This window comes from Acinonyx jubatus, chromosome A3 (assembly GCF_027475565.1).
Source record: "Acinonyx jubatus isolate Ajub_Pintada_27869175 chromosome A3, VMU_Ajub_asm_v1.0, whole genome shotgun sequence".
Classification (NCBI taxonomy): Eukaryota; Metazoa; Chordata; class Mammalia; order Carnivora; family Felidae; genus Acinonyx; species Acinonyx jubatus.
Window position 1 is genome coordinate 102,273,428 of NC_069388.1, and position 26,461 is coordinate 102,299,888.

At 47.9% G+C, this 26,461-nt stretch overlaps 1 protein-coding gene across 1 annotated transcript in view; it reads right to left on the bottom strand.

Annotated features, from left to right (window-relative positions):
• ACOXL (acyl-CoA oxidase like) overlaps positions 1-26,461 on the bottom strand; it is a 368,132-nt gene that overhangs the window by 271,259 nt on the left and 70,412 nt on the right. The window contains 8 exon segments of the mRNA XM_053200963.1: positions 13,225-13,357; positions 17,497-17,537; positions 17,539-17,570; positions 19,368-19,454; positions 20,915-21,029; positions 25,504-25,602; positions 25,930-25,950; positions 25,952-26,017. Coding sequence (XP_053056938.1) covers positions 13,225-13,357; positions 17,497-17,537; positions 17,539-17,570; positions 19,368-19,454; positions 20,915-21,029; positions 25,504-25,602; positions 25,930-25,950; positions 25,952-26,017 — 594 coding nt within the window.

A 26,461-nucleotide genomic window follows, 5' to 3' on the forward strand; every position in this document is an offset into this window, starting at 1 on the left:
TCAGACAGAGAAAGACAAATGGCGTCTTATTTCACTTATATACGGGATCCAAAAAACAAAACAAATGAACAAACAAAAAAACCAGAAAGACTCATTAAGGACAGAGAAAAAAAAAAAAAACTGGTGGTTGCCGGAGAGGAGGGGCAGGGGGGCACGACACAGGTGAGGGGGATTAAAAGTTACAAAATTCCAGTTATAAATAAGTCTCGGGGATGAAAAGTACAACATAGGGAAGATAGTCAGTGATATTGTAATAACTTTGCAGGATGGCAGACGGTAGCCACACTTACCGTGAGTGCAGAGTAAAGTATGTAAATGTCAAATCACTGTGTTGTATACCTGAAGCTAATATACTATTGTATGTCAACTATACTTCAGGTAAAAAGAGAAAGATTTTTTATTTTTTTTTTAATTTTTTTTTTTAACGTTTATTTCTTTTTGAGACAGAGAGAGACAGAGCAGGAACAGGGGAGGGGCAGAGAGAGAGGGAGACACAGAATCTGAAACAGGCTCCAGGCTCTGAGCTGTCAGCACAGAGCCCGACGCGGGCCCGAACTCACGGACCGCGAGATCACGACCTGAGCCGAAGTCGGACGCTTAACCGACCAAGCCACCCAGGCGCCCCAAGAGAAAGACTTTTTTAAAAGGGGGTCTTTGACAAGAGCTGTTCAAGAGGGACCCTCAAGCCATTCGAGGGCGAGGTGGGCACAACACTGCATTGCCCCACATGAGCCGTGTGCCCTTGCCAAGCTACGTTAGTTCACAGGGCCTCTGTCTTCTCATCTGTAAAGTGGGAACCAGGGTAGAGCTGTCATGAGCGCTGGGTGAGAAAATGCACACGCAGCATTGCGCGTCTGGCCCGTCAGTGAGCGGTCAGCACATGGCAGCTCCCTTTCCCTGCTCCTGGACTTCCTTAGAGCAACGATGCCGGCGAGGGGCTGGGGAGTCCCCGGGGCTGAATCGGTTCATAGATATTTATCGAGGGCCTCCTCGGCACCTGCTGCTGCGTGAGGCCCCCCGTCCTCTAGCAGATGCCAGTCTAACTGCCAGATGGAGAAGCAGGCAACAGTTGACATCTGGGGCCCCACACGCGAGGTGCCGTGAGAGCTCCACGCAGGAAGGGCAGCTGCAAGGGCGGGGAAGTTTCCTGAGGAAAGGACAGCTACCCTTGGACAGAATGGCTGACTGGCAAAGGAGATGGGGAAGTCATGGGCAGAGCCCAGATGTTCCAAGGTGTGGCCTGTCTGAGGAACTTCAGTCGGATCTGTAGTGCTGAGTATGAGATCATTTCTGTCGCCCAGAAAGAATCCCCCTTAAGCCAGCTCCTCCAGGCTGGGACCGGGGCCGTGCTCTGAAGCTTTAATCCTGTTACTCGGCCATCTCTAGAGAATGAGAGACCATCCCCAGACCTGTGCGTCATCTGCCCAGAATAGCATTCCAGTCACACTGACAATGTCATCAGACCCATGAGGCTCACCCATGAGCAATCTGCAAGGGTGAGCCAGGGAGCAAGTGAGATCTGCAGGAAATAAAAAAACCCAAAATAGTCTCTGCCTGTATAGACGCCTTCATGGACTGAATATACCCTGATGGAGGCAAGCTCCAGAGTTATAAAATGAAAGTCTGGTACACACACAGAAGAAATGGAGAATATCTGCTTTTAATTTTTTTAAAGATTCAGATCAGGGTTCACTGCCCTTAATTCATTTAAAATGCCACCAAATGACATGCAACTGATCTCCATGGAGCTGTCATCTGGACTGACTTCTTCTCCATCAAAGAAGCCTTCCCTTCATCCCTATATCCATCCATCCATCCATCCATCCATCCATCCATCCATTCATTCACTATGTGCTTACTTAGTGCCAACCCCTGTTCTAAGTTCAGAGGGGACAACAGTGACCAAGAAGACACAGATCCTCCTCTCTGAAAGCTGACATTCCCAAAGACTGACCTCCCAGGTCAGGCACCCCAGGCAAGACCCACTTGCCTCTGAGTTTTCTGAGCAGCAAATAGAGGTGATTCCATAGAAGCCCTCAGGCACTCCACCCAGGGCCAACCTTGCAGGCAGGGAGTGTCCATTCTTCAGTTTACGTCTTCCTGCTCCAGCCACAACGTCTCCAAACTGTGGTCAAGTCTGATCCAGAGGGATTCCCTACAACGCAGGCAGGATTTCCCCCCACCCTAAACCGTGTAATAATGTAGTAGGGCCACATATCCTCACAGGAGCAGGGGACTGTGCTTAAATATGACCAACATCCCCCCCTTTTATGGTCGCTACATTGCGTTTTACAAGGCACCCCCACCTGGCTTTTAGGCTAATTGAGAAATAAACCAAGTAACAGTGGGCACAGGCCAAAATGTCGCCTTTCTTATTGATTCAAGCCAGGCTAGAGGAAGCGGACTCACTCATACTGCAGCCCAGCCTCAGACGCACTTGTCCGTGCAGTCCCGGCAATGCTAGACAGGGAGACCTCCCCATGAGAAGGGGCCAGCCCTCAACACCAGCTCCTTGAGGAAGGGGGAAGGGGGACAGCAGGCCTCCAAAAACATCAAGGTATTGATCTCCAGCTTTCCAGCGAGGTAGGTCACCGCACAACCCCTGTGGTAGTGTAAGTAAAGGGTAGAGTCAAGCCAGGTGTATATTTAAAGGAAAATTTCTATCAGTGGGAGCAGAGGAGGCAACCCCTTCTTAACTCCCTGAATGAATTCAAGTCACGCAGTCACCAAAGCCAGACCTGCTGTCATCCTTGGTCTCTCACATCCAATCATCTCCAATATCCTCTCTATTCTGTCCTTCCCATAAACACCTTATTCTTTCCCTCACCCCTTCCATACCAACGGTGTATCATGTCTTACTTGGACCACTATCCTAATCCCAACTCCGGACCCTTCACCCTCTCTATCTTCCACCCATCTACCATGACAGTCTATCTAAAATGCAATTCTGGTCACGTTCTTACCCCGCATGCAACCCTTCCTTCGCAGGTTCTCCATGGCTCATGAGTCCTTTTCCATTATGGCTCCAGCTTACCCGCCAGCTTGGTTAGGGGGGTGGGTAACCACTATGACTTCTCAAGCAGGCCATATGAACTCTGGCCACACAGAGCCTTCTTTTCATCCACAATGGGCTTTATTGGTTTACCCCCCTTTGCCTTCATGCATGGTCTCCCCTCTGCCTGGAATGTTCTTCCTCCACTCTATTTCCCAAGCAGTTTCTACTTATCCTTGAAAAGTCAGTGTAAAGTCTTTGGGGGAACACTCCTCTGAATGGCTTACGCTGAGCCTGGTGGCCCTTGGCCTGGTCCTGCTAATAACCCCATCTTAGCACTAACCTCACATTGATTGTAATTGATGGGTTCCAGTCTCTCTGCCCCCCAACCCTCTCTCTCTCTCTACTTGATCCCAACTGACCCTGTAGGGGAAAAAAACTGAGAATTTAGAGAACTCTGAAAAAAAAATCTCCAACTGATCTCTTTAGAGAGATTACAGAACTACTGCATCTAAAAAACAAAAACATATACCTATAGAAAAGGAATAGTTAAGAGAAAGAGCTCTTGAAAATTAAAAATAATTACACAGGGGCACCTGGGTGGCTCAGTCAGTTAAGTGTCCGATTTCAGCTCAGGTCATGATCTCGTGGTTCATGGGTTCGAGCCCCACGTCAGGCTCTGTGCCGACAGCTCACAGCCTGGAGCCTGCTTCGGATTCTGTGTCTCCCTCTCTCTCTGCCCCTCCCCCGCTTGTTCTCTCTCTCTCTCTCTCTCTCTCTCTCTCTCTCTCTCTCTCTCAAAAGTATAAACATTTAAAAAAATTAAATAAAATAAAAATAAAAATCATCCCACTGAACTGAGCTCAGAGTTGTATATACTCAACAAATGTTCACTATGAATGGACCTTTGGCTCATAAAAGAAGGACACTGGATACAAAGGCTGGGTCAGCCTGTCTCCCCTCCCCAGTCCTGCTCCCAGCACACAGACAGATGGATGCTCAGAACCACTGTGACACACGGCGATCATGCAAAGTAGATAGTGCCGCTAAAAAACAAATCAGGTCCCAGGCCACAGTGGAGAAAGAAGCCGGGATTCTGGCCCAGCCGCTAACCATTTGGCATCTGCAAGATCCCAGTCTGAGTGAAACTGCCACGTTTTTAAATGTAGGCGAATTCCTTTTTTAATTTTTGGTTTGGTTAACCGAAGCAAATACGATCGTGCGCCAAGGCGGTCCCAGAGTGTCGGTGCGCAGAGTCCGGGCCGGGCTCACAGAACTCCTTGCTTGAGGATTGAAAAAGCCATCCCGGTGCGGGCAAAGGGCAGGACCCCAGCGGCGGGCTGCCGCCTTGTGAGGTCCGGTGGACCCAGCACGAGCTGTTACCATTTCTCCATGTCTCCGTTTTCTCATCTGGAAGACGGGGATGGTGACGGCACCCATCTCACAGGGCTGCCGTGACAACTAAAGGAGTGACGACATATAAAACGCTCAGGGAAGCACTCATTACGTGGAGTTATTATCTGGTGATGGCTTGAGCTCCTGTCACCTTTCTCTCTGAGAACCTACCAACGCACAGATTCATCCACAGGGACGGAAGAATGGAGTTAATGAAATGTGGAGGAAGGAAAAGGTACGGAGGCCTGCACGGGCATTTGTGCTACATGGAGTATCAAGTTTCCGGTAGACAAGCTCCTAAGGACAGCAAGCCAGCCATTCATCATCCACACTTGACCTCCCGGGTGGTGCAAATGATGCTCCCCGGAGACGGACAACAGGGCCGATGACGCTCCTCACAGCTGCAGCCTGGGCGCTCTTTCTACCTGTCCTAGGTGAGCGGGCTGCGAGAGCCAAGGAAGGCAAGCCCGAGGCAGGACCCGGGCTCAGAGCAGCTTGGAAGCAGTCTACACTGGCAACAGCGTCACCGCCGCTCTCAGCGCCGCCATGGCCACAGTGCAGGGTTTGAGGAGACTGGGGTTTCCTACAAGGTTTTCTCAGCCTCTGATGACTTAGTTCACAAGAGCTCTGTTCCTTGAAATGTTCTCAGAGTCACAGACATCTCACATTCCTTGGCCACATCAAAGGGGGAGGGATGCCCAAGGCTTTCCTCTCCTACGGCACGGAAAAACTCCATATACCACCTGCGCTCTCGGGCTGTCCACCTGCAGATGTGACCTGGAGACTTTGCTCAGTGCTGAAGGGCTGGAGGTCAACTTCTAGGTCTTTGTGCCTGAGAGACCCGGAGACTTCATTTAGAAATGGCTGCACTGGACTCTTATCTCTGAGGTTGCTTCCAACCATAAAAATCTCAGGGCTCTCCTTCTATGAAGGGTTATTCTCCATACCATCGCCACCCCCTCTCCCCTCCTGCCAGTGTAACCCCTGGAGGCCGCCTCACAGGGAGCCCCTCACAGTGCTGAAGTATCTCAGTTCCCTGGCTACACCAGGAGCTCCCGGGGGGCACACACCTGCTCCCGGTCAGCTCCGCTCACTACCCACAGCGTCTCATCCAACATGTGCTCACAGAATCGAAGTACATTCGAAACGGTAATTCTTTAAAATAACCACTTCAAAAATTCATGTCATGTGCTACTTCTCTGTAGATGTACTGGATCCTTAGCTCTTTGCTCTTTGGGGGAAAAGGCAGCAGATGTGCCTTTTAAAGAATCAATGTTTAAATTTCAGTTGTTCAAAATGTAAACTGCCATGGAAACACCACAAATGAAATTTTTCGCCATTTTCACGCCCGCCCCAAATGCTGCAAACTTATTTTTTAAGACATTTGTGAGTCAAATTATATCCTGAAGAGTCATCCAGATAACTGCATCATCCTACATACAATCTTGGTCTTGAGCCAGACAGTTACTTACTCAGCTGATGCACCCCCATTCTCCTTATATTGACCACTTTGTAATAATCAGCACTCATAGCTGACAAGTCGCTAAACTGATGAGAGCAACAAAATCCCAGCCTTTTCTTCCATACAAAAGCAAAGAAATAGAAAAGAAAAATAATCTGCAAGTCATTATTGGTATTTGCTACCCTCTGGCGGTCAACCTGGGGAAGAAGTTTCTACACCAGAAAACTGGAAACTATTTCACAGATGGCCCCTCTGAGGCTCACCCAGCTCAAACCCTGTATCCATCCCATGGGTCTTCCCCGGCATTGGAACAAGTCCTGCTACTCTGCCCCTTACACCTGTGTATGTATGTGTGAGGACGCTAGAGAAAGAATAATGTCAACCTGAGTAGAACGAGATGAGCAATGTGAATCTGCTTCCTCAAAGCATACACATCTGAAAAGACAAGTATACAACAGACACAGGATGAGCTCCATTTTCAATGCTCCAACTCTCTGTGATACCAAATGACTGGCCACATCACAAAAGTGTCAACGGAGTAAACATCAGTCAACTTTGCCTCCTGAATTTCAATGATACACACACTTGTGAGCATCACACATTTTCAAGACATTACTCTAGGGAACCCATCTCCTCCCCTCACTCTACCCTCCATTATTCCATGCCTCTTGACAGGGCAGAAGTCTCAGTGCGATCATTGTCAGAGTACTTCCATTTCCATCCAATCCCATTCAGTTTAGACCCCACCCCAAGCCCTCGTGGGTACAAGACCCTACAGAGATGCTTCTTAGTCCTTAGTGTTGGGTGAGGGCCAGGCTCTGGAGGATGGTGTATGCCTCTGACTCCTCCTGACACACTCTTGCCTAGGGAGTTTTTCTAAAATATGGTATCCATTAGAAAGGTGACTGCTTTTCTTTAGAACATTCTATAGCTCCCCGTTAACTATGAAATCATTCATGAATGGATCGCCCTTGTGTTCAGAGTCTTTGAAGTGGGATGGGTGGGTAGATGGGTGGATGGATGGATGGATGGATGGATGGATGGATGGATGGATGGATAGGTGAGTGGATCAGTGGATAAACAGATGGATGAATGGGTGAGCTGGATGGACAGATAGATTGACAGAAAGATGGGTGAATGGACAGGTGGGTCTATAGTGTGAAGACTGACAGGCTGATTGATGAGTGGATGGATGGATGGATAGATGGATGGAGAGGTGAGTGGAAGGAAGGAAGGAAGGAAGGAAGGAAGGAAGGAAGGAAGGAAGGATAAAAAGACTGATTGACTTTTAGTGCTCTACTGGGACCTACACTAAAGCTGAATAAAAAGACATGGTCTCTGCCCACTAAATGTTCTACTAATAATGATAAAAATAAGATCAAACTGAGTGACAAGAAGGAGGTAAACATAAAATGATTCCAGAAGAAAACTACAGTGGGTGACCTCCTAGCAAGAATTAAACAGACAAAAACTTGATAGTATCATAGTGGTAGCCACAGAAATTGAGGTTATTAATTTTAGGGACTGAGGGAGCGTCAACTCGGGGAAAAATGTCATAGCATCTGGTTCATGGTTGTCAGGGCAGGCAAACTGTCACACTCTGACACGAGCTGCCCAGCCCCAGCCCCAGCCAGTGACTAAAGCACACAGAGCCAGATGCAGGAGCCAGCACCAGGGTAAGAACACTCACATCCCAGACATCTCTGAGGATGTGTCAAAGCCTGGGTGAAGGGGAAGCCCCAAGCTAAGGCCAGAGAACAGCAGGAACACACAGCCTGCTCAGCTGCGTTCACCCAAGGCGCCATCACGCCCCTTGTGGTTTAAAGAGCCCACTTTGACTCAGAAGACTCATTTACCCCCTACCTCTTCTTCTTTGTTGTTCTAATTCTCCATGAAACCTGACAGTCAAAGGTCTTGAAAAGGTTATTCAAGGCCAGGATATCCCCTCACTCCCATCAATAGGGGAGAGAGAGTCTTGAAAACGTGGACCCTACCACCTTCCTCAGGCCCTTTATTCATGTCCAACAAGGCTCATTATCAGAAAAGATCATGTTCCCGTCACAAGTTCTGAGTGTCCCACATGAAACCATTTTCTTCCCTTTGCTCTCCCTTCAGCCCCAGGAAGTGGGAAAAGCTATCCACCATCATACATACCGCAACCTTTTATGACTCAGAGACGGTCATTCACTCTCTCCACTCTTCTCTCAAGACCATGTGTCCTTCACTGCACCCCAGGAAGACAGTCAGATGGCACAGACCTCACTGCTCTCCATCCCATATCCACAGACACCCATGACCACAGACATTTTTCAGCCACATCCAGCTTCAGCCTCATAATTCTCCACTGTCAGCTCAAGCACCAGTACCACAAAGGGCTGAGCATGGGTTATAAACCCAATTTGGTATCCCCACAACCTCAGAGGTCATTTGCATGATCTACATTCCTGACCTTGATCACATAAGCCCCCACATCCCTTATAATAATAATAGCAGCCTCCGCGTATTGACGATTTAGTGTATGCCTGCACCCTAGAAGCCCTTTACAGGTGCTGACCCACTCAGGCCTGAATTACAACAGCTCTACGATGCGGTAATGTCTTTCTTTTTAGGGGCGTGGCGAGGCTCAGTGACTTGCCAAGGCCATGCAGAGGCAGGCTGCAAATCCAAGAGGCTGGTTCCGGAGTCCGTGCTGTTAATGGCCTCTGGAGTAAGCACAACATTCCAGCTGTTTCCATGCATGTCACTCCCACACATCTCAACCGAACAACTTTATATGGGGCATCTTCCCTCTGCCTGCCTCAGCACTGGCTCTAGGATAAGGCGAGAAGGAGGAGCACGGCTCCCAGCAGCTGCAGACCTGGTTGGCGGCTGTGGTGAGTATCTTCCTCAGCCAACAACTCACAGGCCAGCTCACGGCCTTCTGTGGCCCAAAGCTGTAACTCAGCTAATTGGGCAGCTCATGAACATGCCTGAGAACCTCCAGCTTCTTAGGTTTCATGTAGTGCATTTGGGCTGCCCCTGTTCCCCCCCAAGTCAACCATATCTTTCAATAATATCTACATTTCAATCTTATCTACACAACATACTAGGTATGACCTTCCTTCCGTCTCCCTTACCAAGGACCAGCAGAGTCAGCCTATGTATATTCAATGCCCACCTTGGACAAATTCCTTTAACCTCCTCATGCCTCAGTTTCCCCATATACCAACGGAACTCTCTCAGAGCTGTTGTGAGGAGAAAGAAGTTAACACCTGTAAAGCACATATTACATGTAGAGTCTGAAGGAAGGGGTTAGCGACATCCTTCTTCCCTGCCACCCTGGAATGGGTCGAGGGGTTGGGGTGTGGGGCATGAGAATAAACACGTGTTGAATGCTTAGTTCACAAATCAGGTTGTGGATTCTGATGCATTCTTCATTCGTTCTGTCAACTCCTACTCGCTGTGCTCCTACTATGTGCCCTACCATGTGGGAAGCTGAACACTCAGCCGTGAATGAAGCCTGCAGGGCCCGCATTGCAATGAGCTTTTAGGCTAGCAAGGACACAGAAACGGCCTATCATGTCTTTAGCTGGTCGTAACCATAATAAATGCTGCAAGGGGGAGTGCAGTGCCTTGGGCACATGACAGAAGGACCACCCGTAGGCTGTGACCTTTCTGAAGAAGGGACACTCGCCTGAGCTCTGACATGTACACGAAAACTCACCAAGTGAAAAGTGGGGGTGGGCTTGCTAGGCAGCACAACAGCATGTGAGGAGGGTGGAGTGAGAAGTCATGCAAGTCACTAGAGACCAGAAGAGAACTTGGGCCATGATCCTAGGGGCCATGGGAGGCCAGGAGGATGACAAGGTGGCTGGGACAGGGCTGGAAAGTTACAACTGTAGGCATCCGCTCTGCACAAGGGTTCTCCAAGTGTGGTGCCCAACCAGTAAAGGCAGCATCACCTGGGAACTTACTGTAAATGCAGGCTCCCCAGCCCCTCCCAGAGCGGCTCAGGACTCTGGGGGAGAGACCCCGCTTCTGTGCAATACCTACTTTGAAAGACTAGGGACGGGCTCAGTCGGTTAAGCGTCTGACTTTGGTTCAGGGGTCATGATCTCACTGTCCGTGAGTTCGGGCTCTGTGCGGACAGCTCGGAGCCTGGAGCCTGCTTCAGATTCTGTGTCTCCCTCGCTCTCTGCCCCTCCCCCGATTGCACTCTCTCTCTCTCTCTCTCTCTCTCTCTCTCTCTCTCTCTCTCTCAAAAACAAATGAATGCCAAAAAAAAAAGAAAAAGACTAGGGAAGACCCTTAGGAGATCGGGGACTGGCTTGTCTTATGCTGAAATATCTACTTCCACACAAAATTAACCCAAAACGGGCTAGACCTCCTTCACATTTCACACTCCCTCTACTTCTGCCTCCAAACTCACAGTGACTTTCCCCCACTTCCCTCCTCCTTCTGGAAAGGCCTCCCAGCCTCCCCACTTCAGCTACAGAGCCCTCCCAAGCCCCCACCTCCCACCCCCGCCAAACGTCTTGGTTTCCTTTTCCTTTTGTTCCTGCTGATCACTTAATCTGGCACAGCACTCTGGACACAAATTGGAGGAAGGCTATTAAGGCAAGCCTTTAAGAGAAAAATCTGAAAATGCTGAGAAACTATGGAAATGAGAGAGAACCATGAAGAATAAGACATCTGGGCAAAGTTTAAAAGGACGGGGCATGCTCAGCCTTGAGCAAAATGTCACCATGGGGAGCCGCGGTGACAGTTTTCTAATACATGAGGAATGCACGGAGGAGAAAAGGATCCATTTTTCCACTCATCAGCGAGAGCAGAACAAGCAGGGCCGTCTTAGGTTTCAGCCGAGAAAACATCTGTCATGCGTTTGAGCCCTAGGAGAGGAGGAGTTGCCAAGAGGACGGGTGAGATCATCCTCGCCCGAGACGCGCGCGATGAGATCACAGTGGCCAGGGTCGCTGTCCATCAGGGCCGAGCGCAGCGGGGGCACCCGAACCGTGCAGAGTCGCAGGCTCCGAGAGCAGGTCTCCCTGTCACGGAGTCGACCTGCCTCCTGGGCAGGGCGGGTGCTGACTCACGGCCACTGCATTTTGCTTCAGATACAGAGGAATCCAAAGGAAACTACGTACTTCTGCAAAACGTCTCAGACTTGCCTCGATACCTGCAGGCCAGGATTCCAGGCATCTGTTTTCCTGGAAAAGCCCATTTATTCCTTTCTTACAGCCAGCTGCTGTCTTCCCAGCAACAGCGGCACTGGCAACAGGCATCACGTCAGTAATGGCTCGGAGCTATTGAACATCTGCTCTGTGCCAGTGCTCTACACACCCCCCTCACTCATGCCTCACCGTTATCACAAGGCCCATTTCACAGGCAAAGAAACTAAGGCTTAAGGAGGGCTCTTGATTTGCCCACGACCCCACTGCTGGTCATGTCCAGGCTGAGACTGGAGCCCTCGGTTTTCTGACTTCAGAGCCCATGATCAAGATAATGCCTCTACGGTGCCAGCGTTCAGCAGAATGGAGAATGCACACCTTTTAAAAAATCAGCCACTCTGGGGGCGCCGCGGCTCAGCCGGTTAAGCGGCCGACTCTTGATTTGGGCTCAGGTCATGATCTCACGAGTCATGAGTTCCAGCCCTGCGTCGGGCTCCCCGATGACAGTGCGGAGCCTGCTTAGGATGCTCTCTCTCCCTCTCCCTGCCCCTCCCCTGCTCATGCTGTCTCTCCCTTTCTCTCTCTCTCTCAAAAACAAATAAACATAAAAGAAAAGAATCATCCACTCTGTCTCCTCTCTCCCATCTTCTTTGCTCCAGATCTGGTGATACTTAAAATCAAGTCTCTTCCAGAAGGTCTGACACTTCCCCGTCTCTGCTGTCCTGATCCTGCCCCTCGGGACTCCAGCACTAGGCTGAATGAGCTAATGGGGCTGCTGGCAGCCTCGGCGTCCTTCACACAGCATCGCCCACTCGGAAACATAAAGCATAGGCTTTCTGCACCGCCTTCTAGCTGGGAGCCAGCAGGGACCTTCAGGTTCACCGAGCACACTCTCCGCAAAGGGACCCCAAGACTCCTGCCGTCACAGGGGATATTATGCAGATACTGCCATCGAGGCACCAGCTGATCCTGAATCTGATTTTGTCCCATCTACAACGTAATTCCCAGCTCACTGGCTTCTCTCCTTTTGCCTCTTTCTGGAGTCTCGAAATGGCTGCAATGGTTTCTGACAGACTTGAAGAAGTCCTCCTCAGCACTCTGATGCTGTGCTAGATAGAGCCTTGGCCTCACCTCTGCGCCCAGTTCATCACAAGCTCATTCATTCATTTGTCAGATGATTCAGCTAAGGGGACCAACCAGCTGAGCCACTCCTGACGCGGGGCTTCAGAATTGAACACCCTTTAAGGGCCGCCGAAAAACAAGGGCGGGAAGCAGTGCCCATGGGCAGACTTGAGGTCACTGGCTCAGTACGGAGTGTGGGTGTTCACGGCATCACAGTTGTACCAGCTGACAGGAAACACAAAACACAGGGAAGCTCCTGTCAGGCAGGCTTCCTGGGAAGCCGGACCAACACAGTGGAAATGAGTAAAGAAGGATTTTCCTGCTAGTCAGACGACTTTGTGCTGATGTCAGGTGAATGAAATTTATTCCTTCTTGATGGAAAAATTGGATTCAAGCCACAATGTATATTCATGGGTTTCTTAATTTTTCTTCCAGCTTCACCAAGCTCAGTGGAGCTTAAAGCAGGCTTTTCCCTCATGCAAAGAGATGAAAAGGGCCCAGAGAACAGATAATGCTGAGCCTTGAGGAGGAGGAGGAGGAGGAGGAGGAGGAGGAGGAGGAGCAGGAGCCTTCCAGAACTTTCCTCTCTGGGCTGCTTTTTCCAAACTAGTTAGTATTGGGGAAGGTATGGGAGGAGGCGAGGTAGAGATGCCTTCCAGGGGTCTGGCTTCATGGACTCCAACCTGTGACACTGAATGTCACACCCCAAAGAGCCACATGACCATCAAAGCTCCCCAGTAAACTCAGCTGAGATATGCCAGCCTTCCCTCACGTGTCAGCTTTTAGCTGCTTCTCCAGTAGATGCGTCTGTTCTGAATGACCCGTTCCCCCAGGGTCAAAGTTTGTGGCTCTTTTGCCACAGTGCCTATGTTCCACCCACCATAATCAGCAGCACATCTAAGATGCCGATGGATAGGATCCCATGATAAGAAGGGTGCAGAAATGCTCTCTGGGTATGGCCAAATGGCGCTTCTCAGTATCTAACCGTTAACCTTAGCCACATTATACCAACTGTGGCTCGGGAAACTCAGCTCCTGAAACTGTTACCCATCCCTGGAATAAGCAGAGAATAAACAGTGATGTAAATTCAAATCAGAGTCGACTACCTTCGTGGCACCCATAGCTTGGAAAGTCACAGCTAACCTTGAAGGGGTCAGCGCTGCCAGCATCCCGTTGAATCTTGCACTCTTGTTCTTAATAGGGGAAGGGGACCGCCCATCTGGAGCCACAGAGCCAAACCTAGGGTAGGGAAGAAGCAGGTGGAAAAGAGGGGCAGGGTTAACACAAAAGAAGAACTTGGCTCCACTAGAAAGGATACCATATGCACACAGAGGGATGTCCCACAGGTCTCCGGATCCAGGAACCGCCCTCGCAAGATAGCAGAGTCAAGGGTGAGGCAAGATGTCCTCAGGAGACTCTGACAAAGGCTTGACCCATGAAAAGTAAAAGCAGGTCCCCTGCCACCACCAGCCTGTGACTCAGTAGCGGCTCCAGGCAAAAAGAAGGATGAGGACCACCCTCAATGAGCCAACGGTGGAGCCCGAGTGTGAAGACCACACATCGATCCGCTTTTTTGTGGTTGATATATAATTCAAATACCATAAAATCCCTTCTAAAGCGTGCAATGCAATGGTTTTTAGCACCTTCACAAACTTGTACAACCATTACCACTATCCAATTCCAAAACATTTCACCACCCCAAAAGGAACCTCATACTATTAGCGGTCACTCCCCATCATACCCCCAGGCCCTGGAAACCATGAAGCTGCTTTCTATCTCTATGGATTTGTCTACTCTGGACATTTCACATCAGCGGAATCATACCACGTGTGGCTTTTGTGTCTGCCTCCATTCACTCAGCTGTGTTCAAGGTTCATGCGTGGTTTAGCATGTATCATATACTTCCTTCCTTTTCGTGGGCCAATGATACTCCATTGTATGGAGTCACCGTATTTTGCTTATCCATTCATCTGTTGATCGGTACTTGGGTCATTTCCCCTTCTACGGATACTATGAATATTTACGCTATGCACACTTGTGTACAAGTTTTTGAGCGGACATGTTTTCAATTCTCTTGTGAACAATGTTTCCACACCTACCCAGGAACAGAGCTGCCGCTGGCTCCTACGAAAATTTTAAACTTTTGAAGAAGTGCCAAACTCTTTTCCAAATCAGCAACACCATTTACATTCCCACCAGCAGCGTAGGAGGGTTTCAATTTTTCCACATCCTCGCCAACCCTTATTATGGCCTGCCTCTTTTAGTATAGCCATCTGAGCAGATGCAAAATGGTGTCTCATTGCGGTTTTGATTGGCATTTCCCTAATGACAATGAGGCTGAGCATCTTTTCATGTGCTCAGTAGCCATTTGCATATCTTCTTGGGAGAAATGTCCATTCAGATCTTTGCTCATTTTTCAAGTGGGTCATTTTTCTTTTTATTGTTGAACTGTAATAGTTCCTTTTGTATTCTGGATACTACATATGTATGATTTGCAAATGACCTACATGGGATACATGTATCATATATATTACAACATATGTGATTTCCAAATATTTTCTTCCATTCTGTGCATCGTCTTTTCACTTTCTTCATAGTGTCCTTTGAGTTGCAAAAGTTTTTTAATTTCATTGAAGTCTAACTTATCTCTGTTTTTGTTTGATTGTTTGTGCTTTGGTGCTTAAATTAAGGTCACAAAGATTCACACCTATGTTTTCTTCTAAGAGCTTTACAGTTTTGGCCCTTACATTTATATCTATGATCTTTTTTTTTTTTTTGAGAGAGAGAGAGAGAGAGAGAGTGAGAGAGCTTAAGTCAGGGAGAGGGGCAGAGGAGGAGGAGGAGGAGGAGAGAGAGAGAGAGAGAGAGAGAGAGAGAGATTGAGAATCTCCAGCAGGGTCCACCCTCAGTGCAGAGCCCGCTTGCAGGGTCAATCCCACAGTCCTGGGATCATGACCCGAGCTGAACTCAAGAGCTGGATGCCCAGGACACTCAACCGACTGAGCCACCCAGGCGCCTCTATCTGTGATCCATTTTGAGTTAATTTTTATATTTGGGATGAGATAAGAGTCCAAATTCAGGCTTTTGCATGTGAATACCCAGTTGTCCCCACACTATTTCTGGAAAAGATTATTCTTTCCTTGTTAAATTGTCTTATCACCCTTGTTGAATATTTATTTCCCATAAATGTAAGAATTTATTCCTTGACTCCCCATTCTACTTCACTGTCTGCATATCTATCCTTATGCCAATACAGTGGTTTTTCTTTTTCTTTTTTGCCTCCCACCTGCTTTCAGGGGGATCTACTATAATAATCACACTGTCTCAATTACTATAGATTTGTAATAAATTTTCAGATCAGAAGTGTGAGTCTCCCACTTTGTTCTTCTTTAGCAAGATTGTTTTGGCTATTCTGAATCTCTTGTGTTGCTGTATAAATTTTAGGATCAGTTTCTCAACTTCTGAAAAAAAAAGGTAACTGGGGTTTTCATAGGGATTCCAATGAATCTGAACATCTATTTATTGGAATACATTTTATCAACACCCCAAAAATGGGGCTCCTCCTTCAAAATACCTGTGTTGCAACTGCTGTTCTCTGGTATATTAGGGGGCAGTTTAAATACCAATGGAATGGCTTTAAAATCAAATCTTGCTTGGGGCACATGGGTGGCTCCATCGGTTAAGTGTCCTACTCTTGATTTAGGCTCAGGTCATGATCTCACGGTTCGTGGGATCACAATCTGAGTCAAAATCAAGAGTCATCAATCCCTGAGTCGAGTTCCATGTTGACAGCCTGGACCCTGCTTGGGATTCTCTCTCTCTGCCTCTCCCCCACTTGCGTGTGTGCTCTCTCTTGCGTGATCTCCCTCTCTCTCCCTCTCTCCCTCTCTCTCTCTCTCTCTCTCTCTCTCTGAAAATAAATAAACTGTAAATATAAAATAAAATCTTGCTTATCAAAAAAAATTCTATGTTATTCTCAAACCTTCTACAGATCATGTAGTTCACTATCACTTTTCTTTCTGGTTGAATCTAACTTCCTAATCTCGAGAGCATTGGATGAATGCTAAACCAATGGGTCCAGCTTCTGGCAGACTGGCCAGGCCACTGAGAGCTCATTAGAGTGGGTGAGACATGGGGAGCTCCACATGTGGCTTTCCTTCCCTCTTCCCCATCTCCCAGAGCGGAGTACAGCTGATAAGTGGCCAGGAAATGTGCAGGCACCTCTGGGGAAGGCTGGCAGTCCTCAGAGCTGCTGTCACGGGCACAGATAGCTCCTGAGGGGGCCTAAGGGTTTCAGCACACATCAGGATCACTGCAAAGATGCTTTTGTTGTTACTATTTTATTTCCTACCACTTCACGGCGGGGGGAGGTGGGTAGTCAACAGAATTTGGTCCTTTTACAGTTTGTTTCCCACACATTTTTCTTAAACTTTTGGCATCTGCTGGCAAGGGCTTGCAGGCAATGAAAAGGAGTGAAGTGTTAAAGAAAAATCTATCATAAAGCAGGGAGACAGCTGATTATGCACAGCTTGATTGATTGCTTTTTCACAGATTTCAATAGCACTGGAGGTCAGGATTTTCATCGGATACATGAAATGCTGTTGAGAAAAATAAAGGTAATTCGTGTTTCTTAGCCTTGGCAAAGCGTAATGTGAACCCCTAGAGCTCCACCCCCAAAGTGCGCCCGAAGAAGAAGCCTTCACCTCATCATTTAACCCACCCCTGACACCAGTGGGATGCTGGGAAATAGTGACACTGAGCATCTCTGACATTATCCATCCAAGTAGTACGGGTTACAACAGCCTATTAAGCTGAAAGGTGGTACCTTATCTCCTGCCACCCGCAAAGAAGACAAACACTACCTGGTGTATAATAGAAAAAAAATTTTTTTCAAGGAAACAACCTAAATGCCCAACAATAAGGGATGGACTACATAAATCATAGATCACTTATTCAATAGTCTATCATGGCAGTATTGAAAATGATAATGCGTATATGTAATTACTGTTGCATAAAAACATCTGACATAATGTTAAACAGGAATTAAGAATTATAAAACATAGAATTTATAAGTGGATTTCATGCAGTAAAAATTAAACATACCTCTCTCTGTTGGTACATTAGCATGGAAAAAAAGTCTAGAGTTACACATTAGAGTGTGTGCAACAATCATTAAGTCTGGGTAACAGCATTCTGGGTAATATTCATTTATTTCTATTTTTGTATCCACGTTTTCCAGTGGGTAGTCAAGAGACTTCTGGGAGTGGTTCGAAGACGGCCTAGGCGTGCAGCCCACGAGACGGAGACACCCAGCCTAGTTTGCGAGAGCAACGAGATCATACACACAGTCAACCTGAGTTAAAGAGAAAACTACTCACTTATCCAGAAGGTTCTCCCTTGGAATCTGAACCTCGTTGAAATATTAAAATCCCATTATCCACACCACGCAGGCCTAGAGAGAGCAGAAGAGAGCTGCAGGGGGCAAATCCGTGCTAGCATCTGAACCACTACCCCTGCTCCTTCCCAGGCCTGTCTCCACTAAAACTCAAAACCCTTTTTTTCACTCCCAGAATGGCTGATGCTTCCCTATTTGGGGTGGGGGTGGGGATGCTCTCTGTTTTCTTGAGGAGCTGTGCCTTCTGTGCTCCTGGGCTCAGGTGGAGGATCTCAGTGCTGTGACTTGGAAAGGAAGAGCTCTAGGCAACAGAAGGAATGTCAGCCTGAACTCAGAGAAAGCAGGAAAACCGCTTACTCCTCCAGTGATAGAGAAGTCAAATTTTTCCTCTTTCTCAGCGCTTCCTTCCCAGCACAAGGGGTACATGTGTGAAGCCAAGTATCTAAAAAGACAAGAGAAAATGGCCACAAGAACAGCAGTGGGTGGCTGGGGTGACCCAACTCCCCAGAAGGTTCCTGAAAGCCCCTGGGCCCTTTTCCTAATGATACCTATCAGAGTCTAGGGTCTACTTTTTGTTCATTTTGCACTTAGAAAGATCTAATCTGAAGAGGAAAAAAAGTCTTTACTTAGTAAATGTCTTTATTTAGAACATCACCCCTTGACAAGGACACGATTGCAGGTAGGAGCTTACAAGGAAACCAAAGCAGACTTTCTGAAGTTGCCCGTGTTTTCAATGTCTGGCACCACTTCACAAGAGCTGGGTCGTCTGCTCAAGAGGTGCTTTCAAGGGGCAAGGCCAGCAAGGGCCTCAGTCACCCCTGAGAGGTACAATTAGAGCACTCACAACCCCACCCGCCGCCCATTTCAGCAGCCATGGCGGCAGTCAGTAAACACTGACAGGCCAAGGCGAGACTATCCCCTCGACCGAAGGATCGGCTTCTTCTCCCTCTTTTCTTTTTCTTCTTTCCTTTTTCCTTCTCCCCACCTGTTTCTTTGGTTTGGTTTGGCCTTGGCTGTGGACAACCGGTGGAGCCCACGGGTATGGCCTGCTCTCACGAAGTGTTATAAATTGAATTGTGAGCCCCGCCCTCCAAAATCCACACGTTTGAGCTCTAACCCCCAGTACTTAGGAATGTGAGCTTATTTGCAGACAGGGTCTTTACAGAAGTAACGAAGTTAAGAAAAGATCATTAGGGTTGCCCTAATCCAACGGACTGGTGTCCTTATTAAAAGGGGACATCTGAACACAGACATGTGCACGAGAAGGGCGCCATGTAAGCATGGAGACAGCCATGGACAAGCCAAGGAGAGAGGCCTGGCACAGATTCCCCCTCACAGCCCTCAGAAGGAACCAACCCTGCCAGCACCTTGGCCTTGGACTTAGAGCCTCCAGAGCCGTGAGACAATACAGTGCTGTTGTTTAAGCCACTCAGCCTGCGGTACAACAGCCCCAGCAAACCGGGTCAGTCCTTAGGATTCATCAGGGGCCTCCTGGGCACCAACACCAGGCTGTGGCTCAGGGGCAGGAGAGAGAGCACCTCAACCCACCCTCTGAGAGCCCACACATCCAAGAAGAGGAGAGGAGGCAAAATTACCCAGGGCGAAGCTGCCTCACGACTAGAAAATGCGAGAGGCTGGGAGAAAATGAGGCCAGTGCATATTCCTAAATGGCAATCCTCAACATTCCCCAACAGTTCTCACATAAAAGACTCTCATCGGGCTTCAAAATCAGAGTCTTCTCTGCTTTCACTGCTTTGGTGAATTATTTTAGATTCTCCCTCGGGTTGGGGGAGGGAGGCAGGGAACAGCAAAAGATGCAGATGAGGGTAGGAGAGGGGTCACCTGGGGACTCACCTTCTTTGTACATCATATCAACGGCTGTCCCTCCTGGGTACAAGCTTCCGTTTTCATCGCAGACAGGAACAATGCAACAGTGGGGCCCTAAGGATGAGAAAGAGACAGCGCTAAACTCTCTTTTCAGGGCACTTGCGTGGCTCAGTCAGTTAAGCATCTGACTAGATTTCAGCTCAGGTCACAATCTCATGGTTCAGGGGATCGCACCCCGAATCAGGCTTTGTGCTGCCAGTGCACAATCTGCTTGGGATTCTGTCTCCCTCTCTCTCTGCCCCCCCCCCCGACCCCCGCTCGCTCTCTATCTCTCTCAAAAATAAATAAATAAGCATTAAAAAAGAAATAAAATAAACTCTTTTCTAAAGATACAATTAAAGCTTTATTAATTTCCTGGGACAGTATACAATTGTACTGATCCTGAAGCTCAGTCAGTTCTATGACTGAATCGTATACAGCAGTCCCCCCGCCCTTGTTCACAGGGATATGTTCCAAGACCCCAGTGAATGCCTGAAACCACAGATAGTACCAACCCCATCTATACATGCCATGCGTTTTCCTATACATACATGCCTATGATAATGTTTAATTTAGGAATAAGGCCCAGTAAGAGATTAACAACAATAACTAATAATAAAATAGAACAATTATAACCCTGTGCTATAGTAAGAGTTATGTGGGGGCACCTGGGTGGCTCAGTTAGTTGAACGTCCAACTTCAGCTCAGGTCATGATCTCACGGTTCGTGAGTTCAAGCCCCACATGGGGCTCTCTGCTGTCAGCAGAAAACCCGCTTTAGATCCTCTGTCCCCCTCTCTCTGCCCCTCCCCCACTTGTGCTCTCTCAAAAATAAATAAACATTTTTTTTTAATTTTTTTTTAACGTTTATTTCTTTTTGAGACAGAGAGAGACAGAGCATGAACAGGGGAGGAGCAGAGAGAGAGGGAGACACAGAATCTGAAACAGGCTCCAGGCTCTGAGCTGTGAGCACAGAGTCCGACGCGGGGCTCGAACTCACGGACCGTGAGATCATGACCTGGGCCGAAGTCAGACGCTTAACCAACCAAGCCACCCAGGCGCCCCTAAACATTTTTAAAAAAGAGGTACATGACTGTGCTCTGTCTCAAAATATCTTCTTACATTGCACTCACCCTTCTCTTGATGGTATGAGATGATAAAATGTACAGGGAATGATGAGATGTGCGGGGAATGATGTAGCCCCTGGGATGCAGAGAACACTACTACTGACCCTCTGACCGCACGTCAGAAGAAGGATCATCTCTTTCCAGGCTACAGCTGACTGCAGGTAACGGAAACCATGGAAAGCAAAACTGTGGGTAAGCGGGGGGGGGGGGGGGGGGGGGGGGGGGAACTACTGTCATGCCAAAATGTAATCATAAATTTTGTCATCGTAAATATTTAAGAGATAAAGTTGGTACTGAATTTTATACAAGCCAAAAACGGTGCCGTAAAATGCACTTTCAGGGTAAAGCACTTGCTGGAAAATAGTAATCGTAAAGAAAATTATTCTTGCTTTCTGTGCCAGCAACAAACCTTGAGACCTTCCATTTATGATGAGCTGAGCAAACACGGCCGCGTAATTCCCATGCATCGCGTTTCCAACGAACATCTTCTCAGCATTTTCACACGGCGTGTCAATTACGAACTCCTACACAGAAAAAGCGCGTTCGAGTTTCTGCTTTCTTATGGCTCATTTCAACCCGTTGGCTCAGTGCAGTAAAGACTGTGAAATAGAACCACATCATGACCTCACAGCAGAGGAGCAGGCAAAACCCCCCAACCCCTGGTGATATATACTCTCACTCCCAAACACCCCACTGGCAAGGCTCACAGGGAAAGACGGGACATCTAATGACCTGGGACCCCTAGCTGGATGAGTCCACATCTATGTGTTTTATTTTGCCTGCTGGGCATTGCCCCTTCTGGCCAAATGACTTAGTTCCTCATGCCCTCCACTCTTGCCCAGGCCTTAAAAATCCCTGCCTCATTGATATGGGTCTGTTGTTTAAATAGCAACCAACTGAGGACCAAAACCATATGCCTGGCTGATAGCAAGCCTAATAGACAACGATGACCTATTTCCACCATGGCTTAGAATCTCAGTCCACACAATTCTGATTTTTATAAAAAGAAAAAACCTCATCGGACCCTTAGGATGATTGTTTCAGAACCTGCCCCTCTGTTTTCCTGGTCAATGAAGATAATAATTAAAAGTTCCCCCCAAATGCATAAGCCCTTAAACTGAAGCACTGGTAAATAACTCTCCATCTTATAAGGGAAAGAACCTTACAATATGCCACCCAGTTTGTCTCCACAGCATGACCGGGGATTCCAGCCCCATACAGCCTGAGATAAACTTGGGTCAGAAGAACACACAGGGCTTTTGTTTTCAGGCTCTGCTCAATCTCGGTCTTCTCTTTCCCCCTCTCCAGAAGCCAGTACAGAATCCCAGTGGAAATGCTCCCCTTCACCTCTAATTCTGCCTGCCACCTGAGTTACCCTTCAACCTCTTGCCAAGAAGGGACCGACAATAACTGTCAGCTCTGAATGCGGGGTCCCCGGGACAGGTCGGAGAATCCAGGGGAAACGGCAAAAGGCCAGGATTGCACCTTTCACTGGAGCTGACAGTATCGAAGATGTGGTTGAACTAAACCAACAAGCGACTGATTGTGTGAAGATTATCTCAGAATTCAGATTTTCAGGTGCATAGACTACACTTTCCCACTGGCCAAGAAATACACTCCTGAAGCCTAAGGAAACATTCTCTGACATATGTTTGCACAGGGAAACTTCTAACATGTGCGAGCGCTTTTTGGAAACGTAAGTGGACAAGCTGAATCTGTTTTTAAGAGAAGTCTCTGGAGACTGCCCTTGTCTTATCAGGTCAGCCAGGACTTCTCAAAGAAAGGAATTATTTGAGGCTGGATGCAGTAACAACAACAACGAAAACACCACACACACACACACACACACAAAACATCAAAAAAAAAAACAAACCCACAAAACCCCATGTGGTGAAGAGGTGCTCACCCCTGGAGGGTAGGAAGAGAAGTAGTAGAATGACCCTGTCCTGGCAGGAAAGATCTGGTGAGCTGGGGAAGAGGCAGGAGGCCATCCATCCCCGTACACATCTGATACACTCTGGGAAAGGAGGTTTGTCACTTCTGGCAAAGACACTTGGTTTGGAAAGTTTGCATAAACCAAAATGCTGGCATTAAAGCAGCATCTAAATAATGCACACCATGTGTGTTGGTTCCTACCATAATTAGTTGTTGAAGGCCAACCAATTGGTCAGTGCTGTAAGCACTAGAACAAAACAAAACAAAAAAAGTCTTTGGCCCGAGAGCTCTTAGCCTCATTCATTTTTGCCATTTAGCGCAAAATGTAAAAATAAACCTCTCTCTGGCTTCTTAATTATCCGTACCACTAACCCAGCCACTGTCCAAAAAAATAAAAATAAAACAGCCAACCCACAGAGAAGAATAACCAAGAAAATGTAAGAGATTGGAACAGTCCTTGGGGGGGAGAGGGCTCATTCGATACGCTCTAGCATTTTAACAGGGAAACGAGGGGGGAAACACAGAAAGCGATGAGGGAGAAACCCGTCCCCTTGCTCTGTCAGTTCTCAGTGGCTTGAGTTTATGATGGGCTCATTCTCTCTCTCACTCCTACCGGAGGCACAGCGCTCTCCAGAGTGTCCTCATCGTTATGATTTCAGCTTTGCGGCTCCCCTGCAGGAAGCGGCAGCTGCGGAAGCACACCAGGTAGCTAAATCGTTTATGCTGCTTGGGGAAAAGGGGACCCACACGGGGAAGTGATTTTGGCGGGGAAAAAAAATAATAATTGTAAAAAGAAACAAATAAATAAGAACTCTGGATGCAGTCCCCCCCCCCCCCACCACCCTCCGCCCTTTAACAAGAGCAAGGTGACCTCAGTACCATGGTTTAGGGAGAGAAAAAACTGACCGACCTAAAACCCAAAAGATGTCCGGTCAGCATCCCGCCACTGGCAGAGGAGCTCAACTGTTAAGGGCAGTCCCACCCACTTGAACCAGACTCGCTCATTAACCACGTACTCAGAGCCCGTTTTTCCTACCCTCTGTGAGCCTCAGTTTCTCTGCCTAGAAAAAAGGGACAATAATACCTTCCTATAAAACTATAGGATAGTTAACACAATGTTACATGTAGACTGCTTAGCCTGATGCCTAGCACACATGTCCTACATTACCAGAAGCGGCTTACCATCACGTTTACCGGATGGTTATTGCGAGGGAAGACAGTAAACTAAACAGAAGGGGGTTGACACTGAGCCAGGCGCATAGCAAGCATTCAATAACTGTCAGTCCTTATTCTTGCTATGACCTTGGACATCACTGACAATTGTAGAGAACTATCACCTGGGCAGGACAGGATGAACATAGTCCCAAACAACCGTCATTTGAATCTGTCATTCTAAACTCTGATCACCTCTATGGGGCTCCTGGGTGGCTCAGTCGGTTACGCGTCCGACTTCGGCTCGGGTCATGATCTCGCGGTTCGTGAGTTCGAGCCCCACGTCGGGCTCTGTGCCAACAGCCAGAGCCTGGAGCCTGCTTCAGATTCTGTATCTCCCTCTCTCTCTGGCCCTTCCCCTCTCGAGCTCTGTCTCTCGCTCTTTCTCTCAAAAATAAATAAACATTTTAAAAAAACGTAAACTCTGATCACCTCAATTAGCATTTGTGGGCCAGGAAAACCTGCTAACAAAAAATTCAGATTCTGAAAGACAAACTCAGAAAAAATGAATATCAGACTGAGTAGCCATACCTACACTCATGTACCATACTTGCACACATATATTTACCCAAACTCATTTCTAGAAAGAACTCCAAAGTTTATGTATTCCTTTGTAGTTCTTAGGAAAGCCCAAAATCAAATAAGAAACTATGAAGGGGAGTGAAATAAATAGTTACTTTCTTTTTTTTTTTAATGTTTACTTATTTTTGAGAGAAAGAGACAAAGCATGAGTGGGAGAGGGGCAGAGAGAGAGAGGGAGACACAGAATCAAAAGCAGGCTCCAGGCTCCGAGCTGTCAGAACAGGGCCTGATGCGGGGCTCGAACTCACGAACTGTGAGATGAGATCATGACCTGAGCTGAGATGAGATCATGACCGACGCTTAAACGACTGAACCACCCAGGCACCCCAATAGCTACTTTCTTTATTCAGGGGGAGCAGGAACTAAAGAAATAGTGATATCTGTAGATTTATACAGCAGGGTTTTCACCTTGCATCAGTGGAGAGAGATCAATTTAGAGAGTCTTTTAAAAAAATATTTTTTAACGTTTATTTATTTTTGAGACAGAAAGAGACAGAGCATGAATGGGGGGAGGGTCAGAGAGAGAGGGAAACACAGAATCCGAAGCAGGCTCCAGGCTCCGAGCTGTCAGCACAGAGCCCGACGCGGGGCTCGAACTCACGGACCGCGAGATCACGACCTGAGCCGAAGTCGGACGCTTAACCGACTGAGCCACCCAGGCGCCCCTAGAGAGCCTTGATGGACTGTTTTTTATAAATGAGAATGGAAGGAAAACTAATAAAGTTCATCACATACAGCAAACATAGTAAAAGTTAAGACCGTTTTGTGAAAGTCTGTTTTGGTTGCCATGTGAATTCTCACGCAGGTCACGGTTAAAAACACGGCCTAATGCCAGTAATGAGGGCGTGGCTCCCAGTAAGGATGCCCCAGCCCACACAGCAGCCTCCTGCCACACCGGGCAAAGGGGAGTGCAGACAAAAGCATCGCGTCCAGTCATTTACCTGCTGCTTTCAGGAAGGATGACAAAATGGCTCCAGTACTGTTCTCACAGAGTTGTCACAAGGCATCCAATTAATGAGTGCATGTGGAGAACGTGGAGCGGTGCCCACACAGAGTGGGTGCCGTGAATGTGTTGGCCGATATTGGACACGTGAAAGCTGAGCGTATGCCCACCTCCACTGAAGTACTTACCCATTTGTTCGAATCTGAGCACCTCGGGCCAGACAGCACACACAGAGGATATGAGATTGGCCTCAGGAAGAAGGAGAGTCCTGTTCTGAACAGGTCTCCTGCCACCCTGAACTGCAGAACAATGGGCAGAATCCTCACCTGCGCAGAGAGGTCAAAGGTGGCTTGGGTCTGGATCCCTCTCACGTCGCTCCCGTGGCCCCTCTCGGTCACTGCGAACATCCCAGTGTATTTCTGCCCCTGGAGTTTACCAGACAGTATAAGGGCATTAGCTAGTCAGGTGGTTGCTCTAACGGAGACTTCTCTGATAATCAAGAGTATGAGTGAGAGGGGAAGAGGTGAATTGGAGAGAATTGTAAGAAGTCAGCCCGGCAGCAGCTAATGTGATAACAATACGACAATTTTTATTAGAAGCTAGTCTTAAAATTCTCATTCTGAACAAGATTCTTGCCGCCACCCATTCTCTGATTTCTTTTCTTGTTCTGCAAACATGCACACGCACACATCTAGCTACTGTGAACTTTTAAGGCTCTCCACGGAAGACATCTACTGAGGTACGTGCCATACCTGGAGTGGCTGAAGCCACTTAAGTCACATGTCCCGGGCTTCCAAGATTCCTGACTGCGCCACCAAATAGCCAGTAAATTATTCCACGCTGAAAACAAGCACGACATCGGCCATCGTTAGCAACAGTCAACAACTTAATGACAATGAAACCCCTGGTCAAGGGCCACTCAGGGAGCGTCTGTTCAGCTCATCAAGCTTTACGTAAGCCCCACCAGCAGCAAGGCATCCGTGCCCTTCCTTTCATTGCCTGGGAAGCTCCAGTCCCTGTCAGCAGACATAGCCCATGGTTCTGTCACTTGGAGAGGAGGACCCAGCACCACAAAGTGTCAGTACTCCATCCTCAGGGCTGCCCAGTTCAGCCCATCAAATGACTCTTTTCTTCTTCTTTCACTTTCCTTTCTTTCATTTCATCATGGTGAGTATACTTTCTAATCCCCATTCCCTATTTCCCTTAACTCCCCACCCTTCTCCCCTCTGGCAACTATCAGTTTGTTCTCTATAGTTAGGAGTCTGCTTCTTGGTTTGTCCTCTC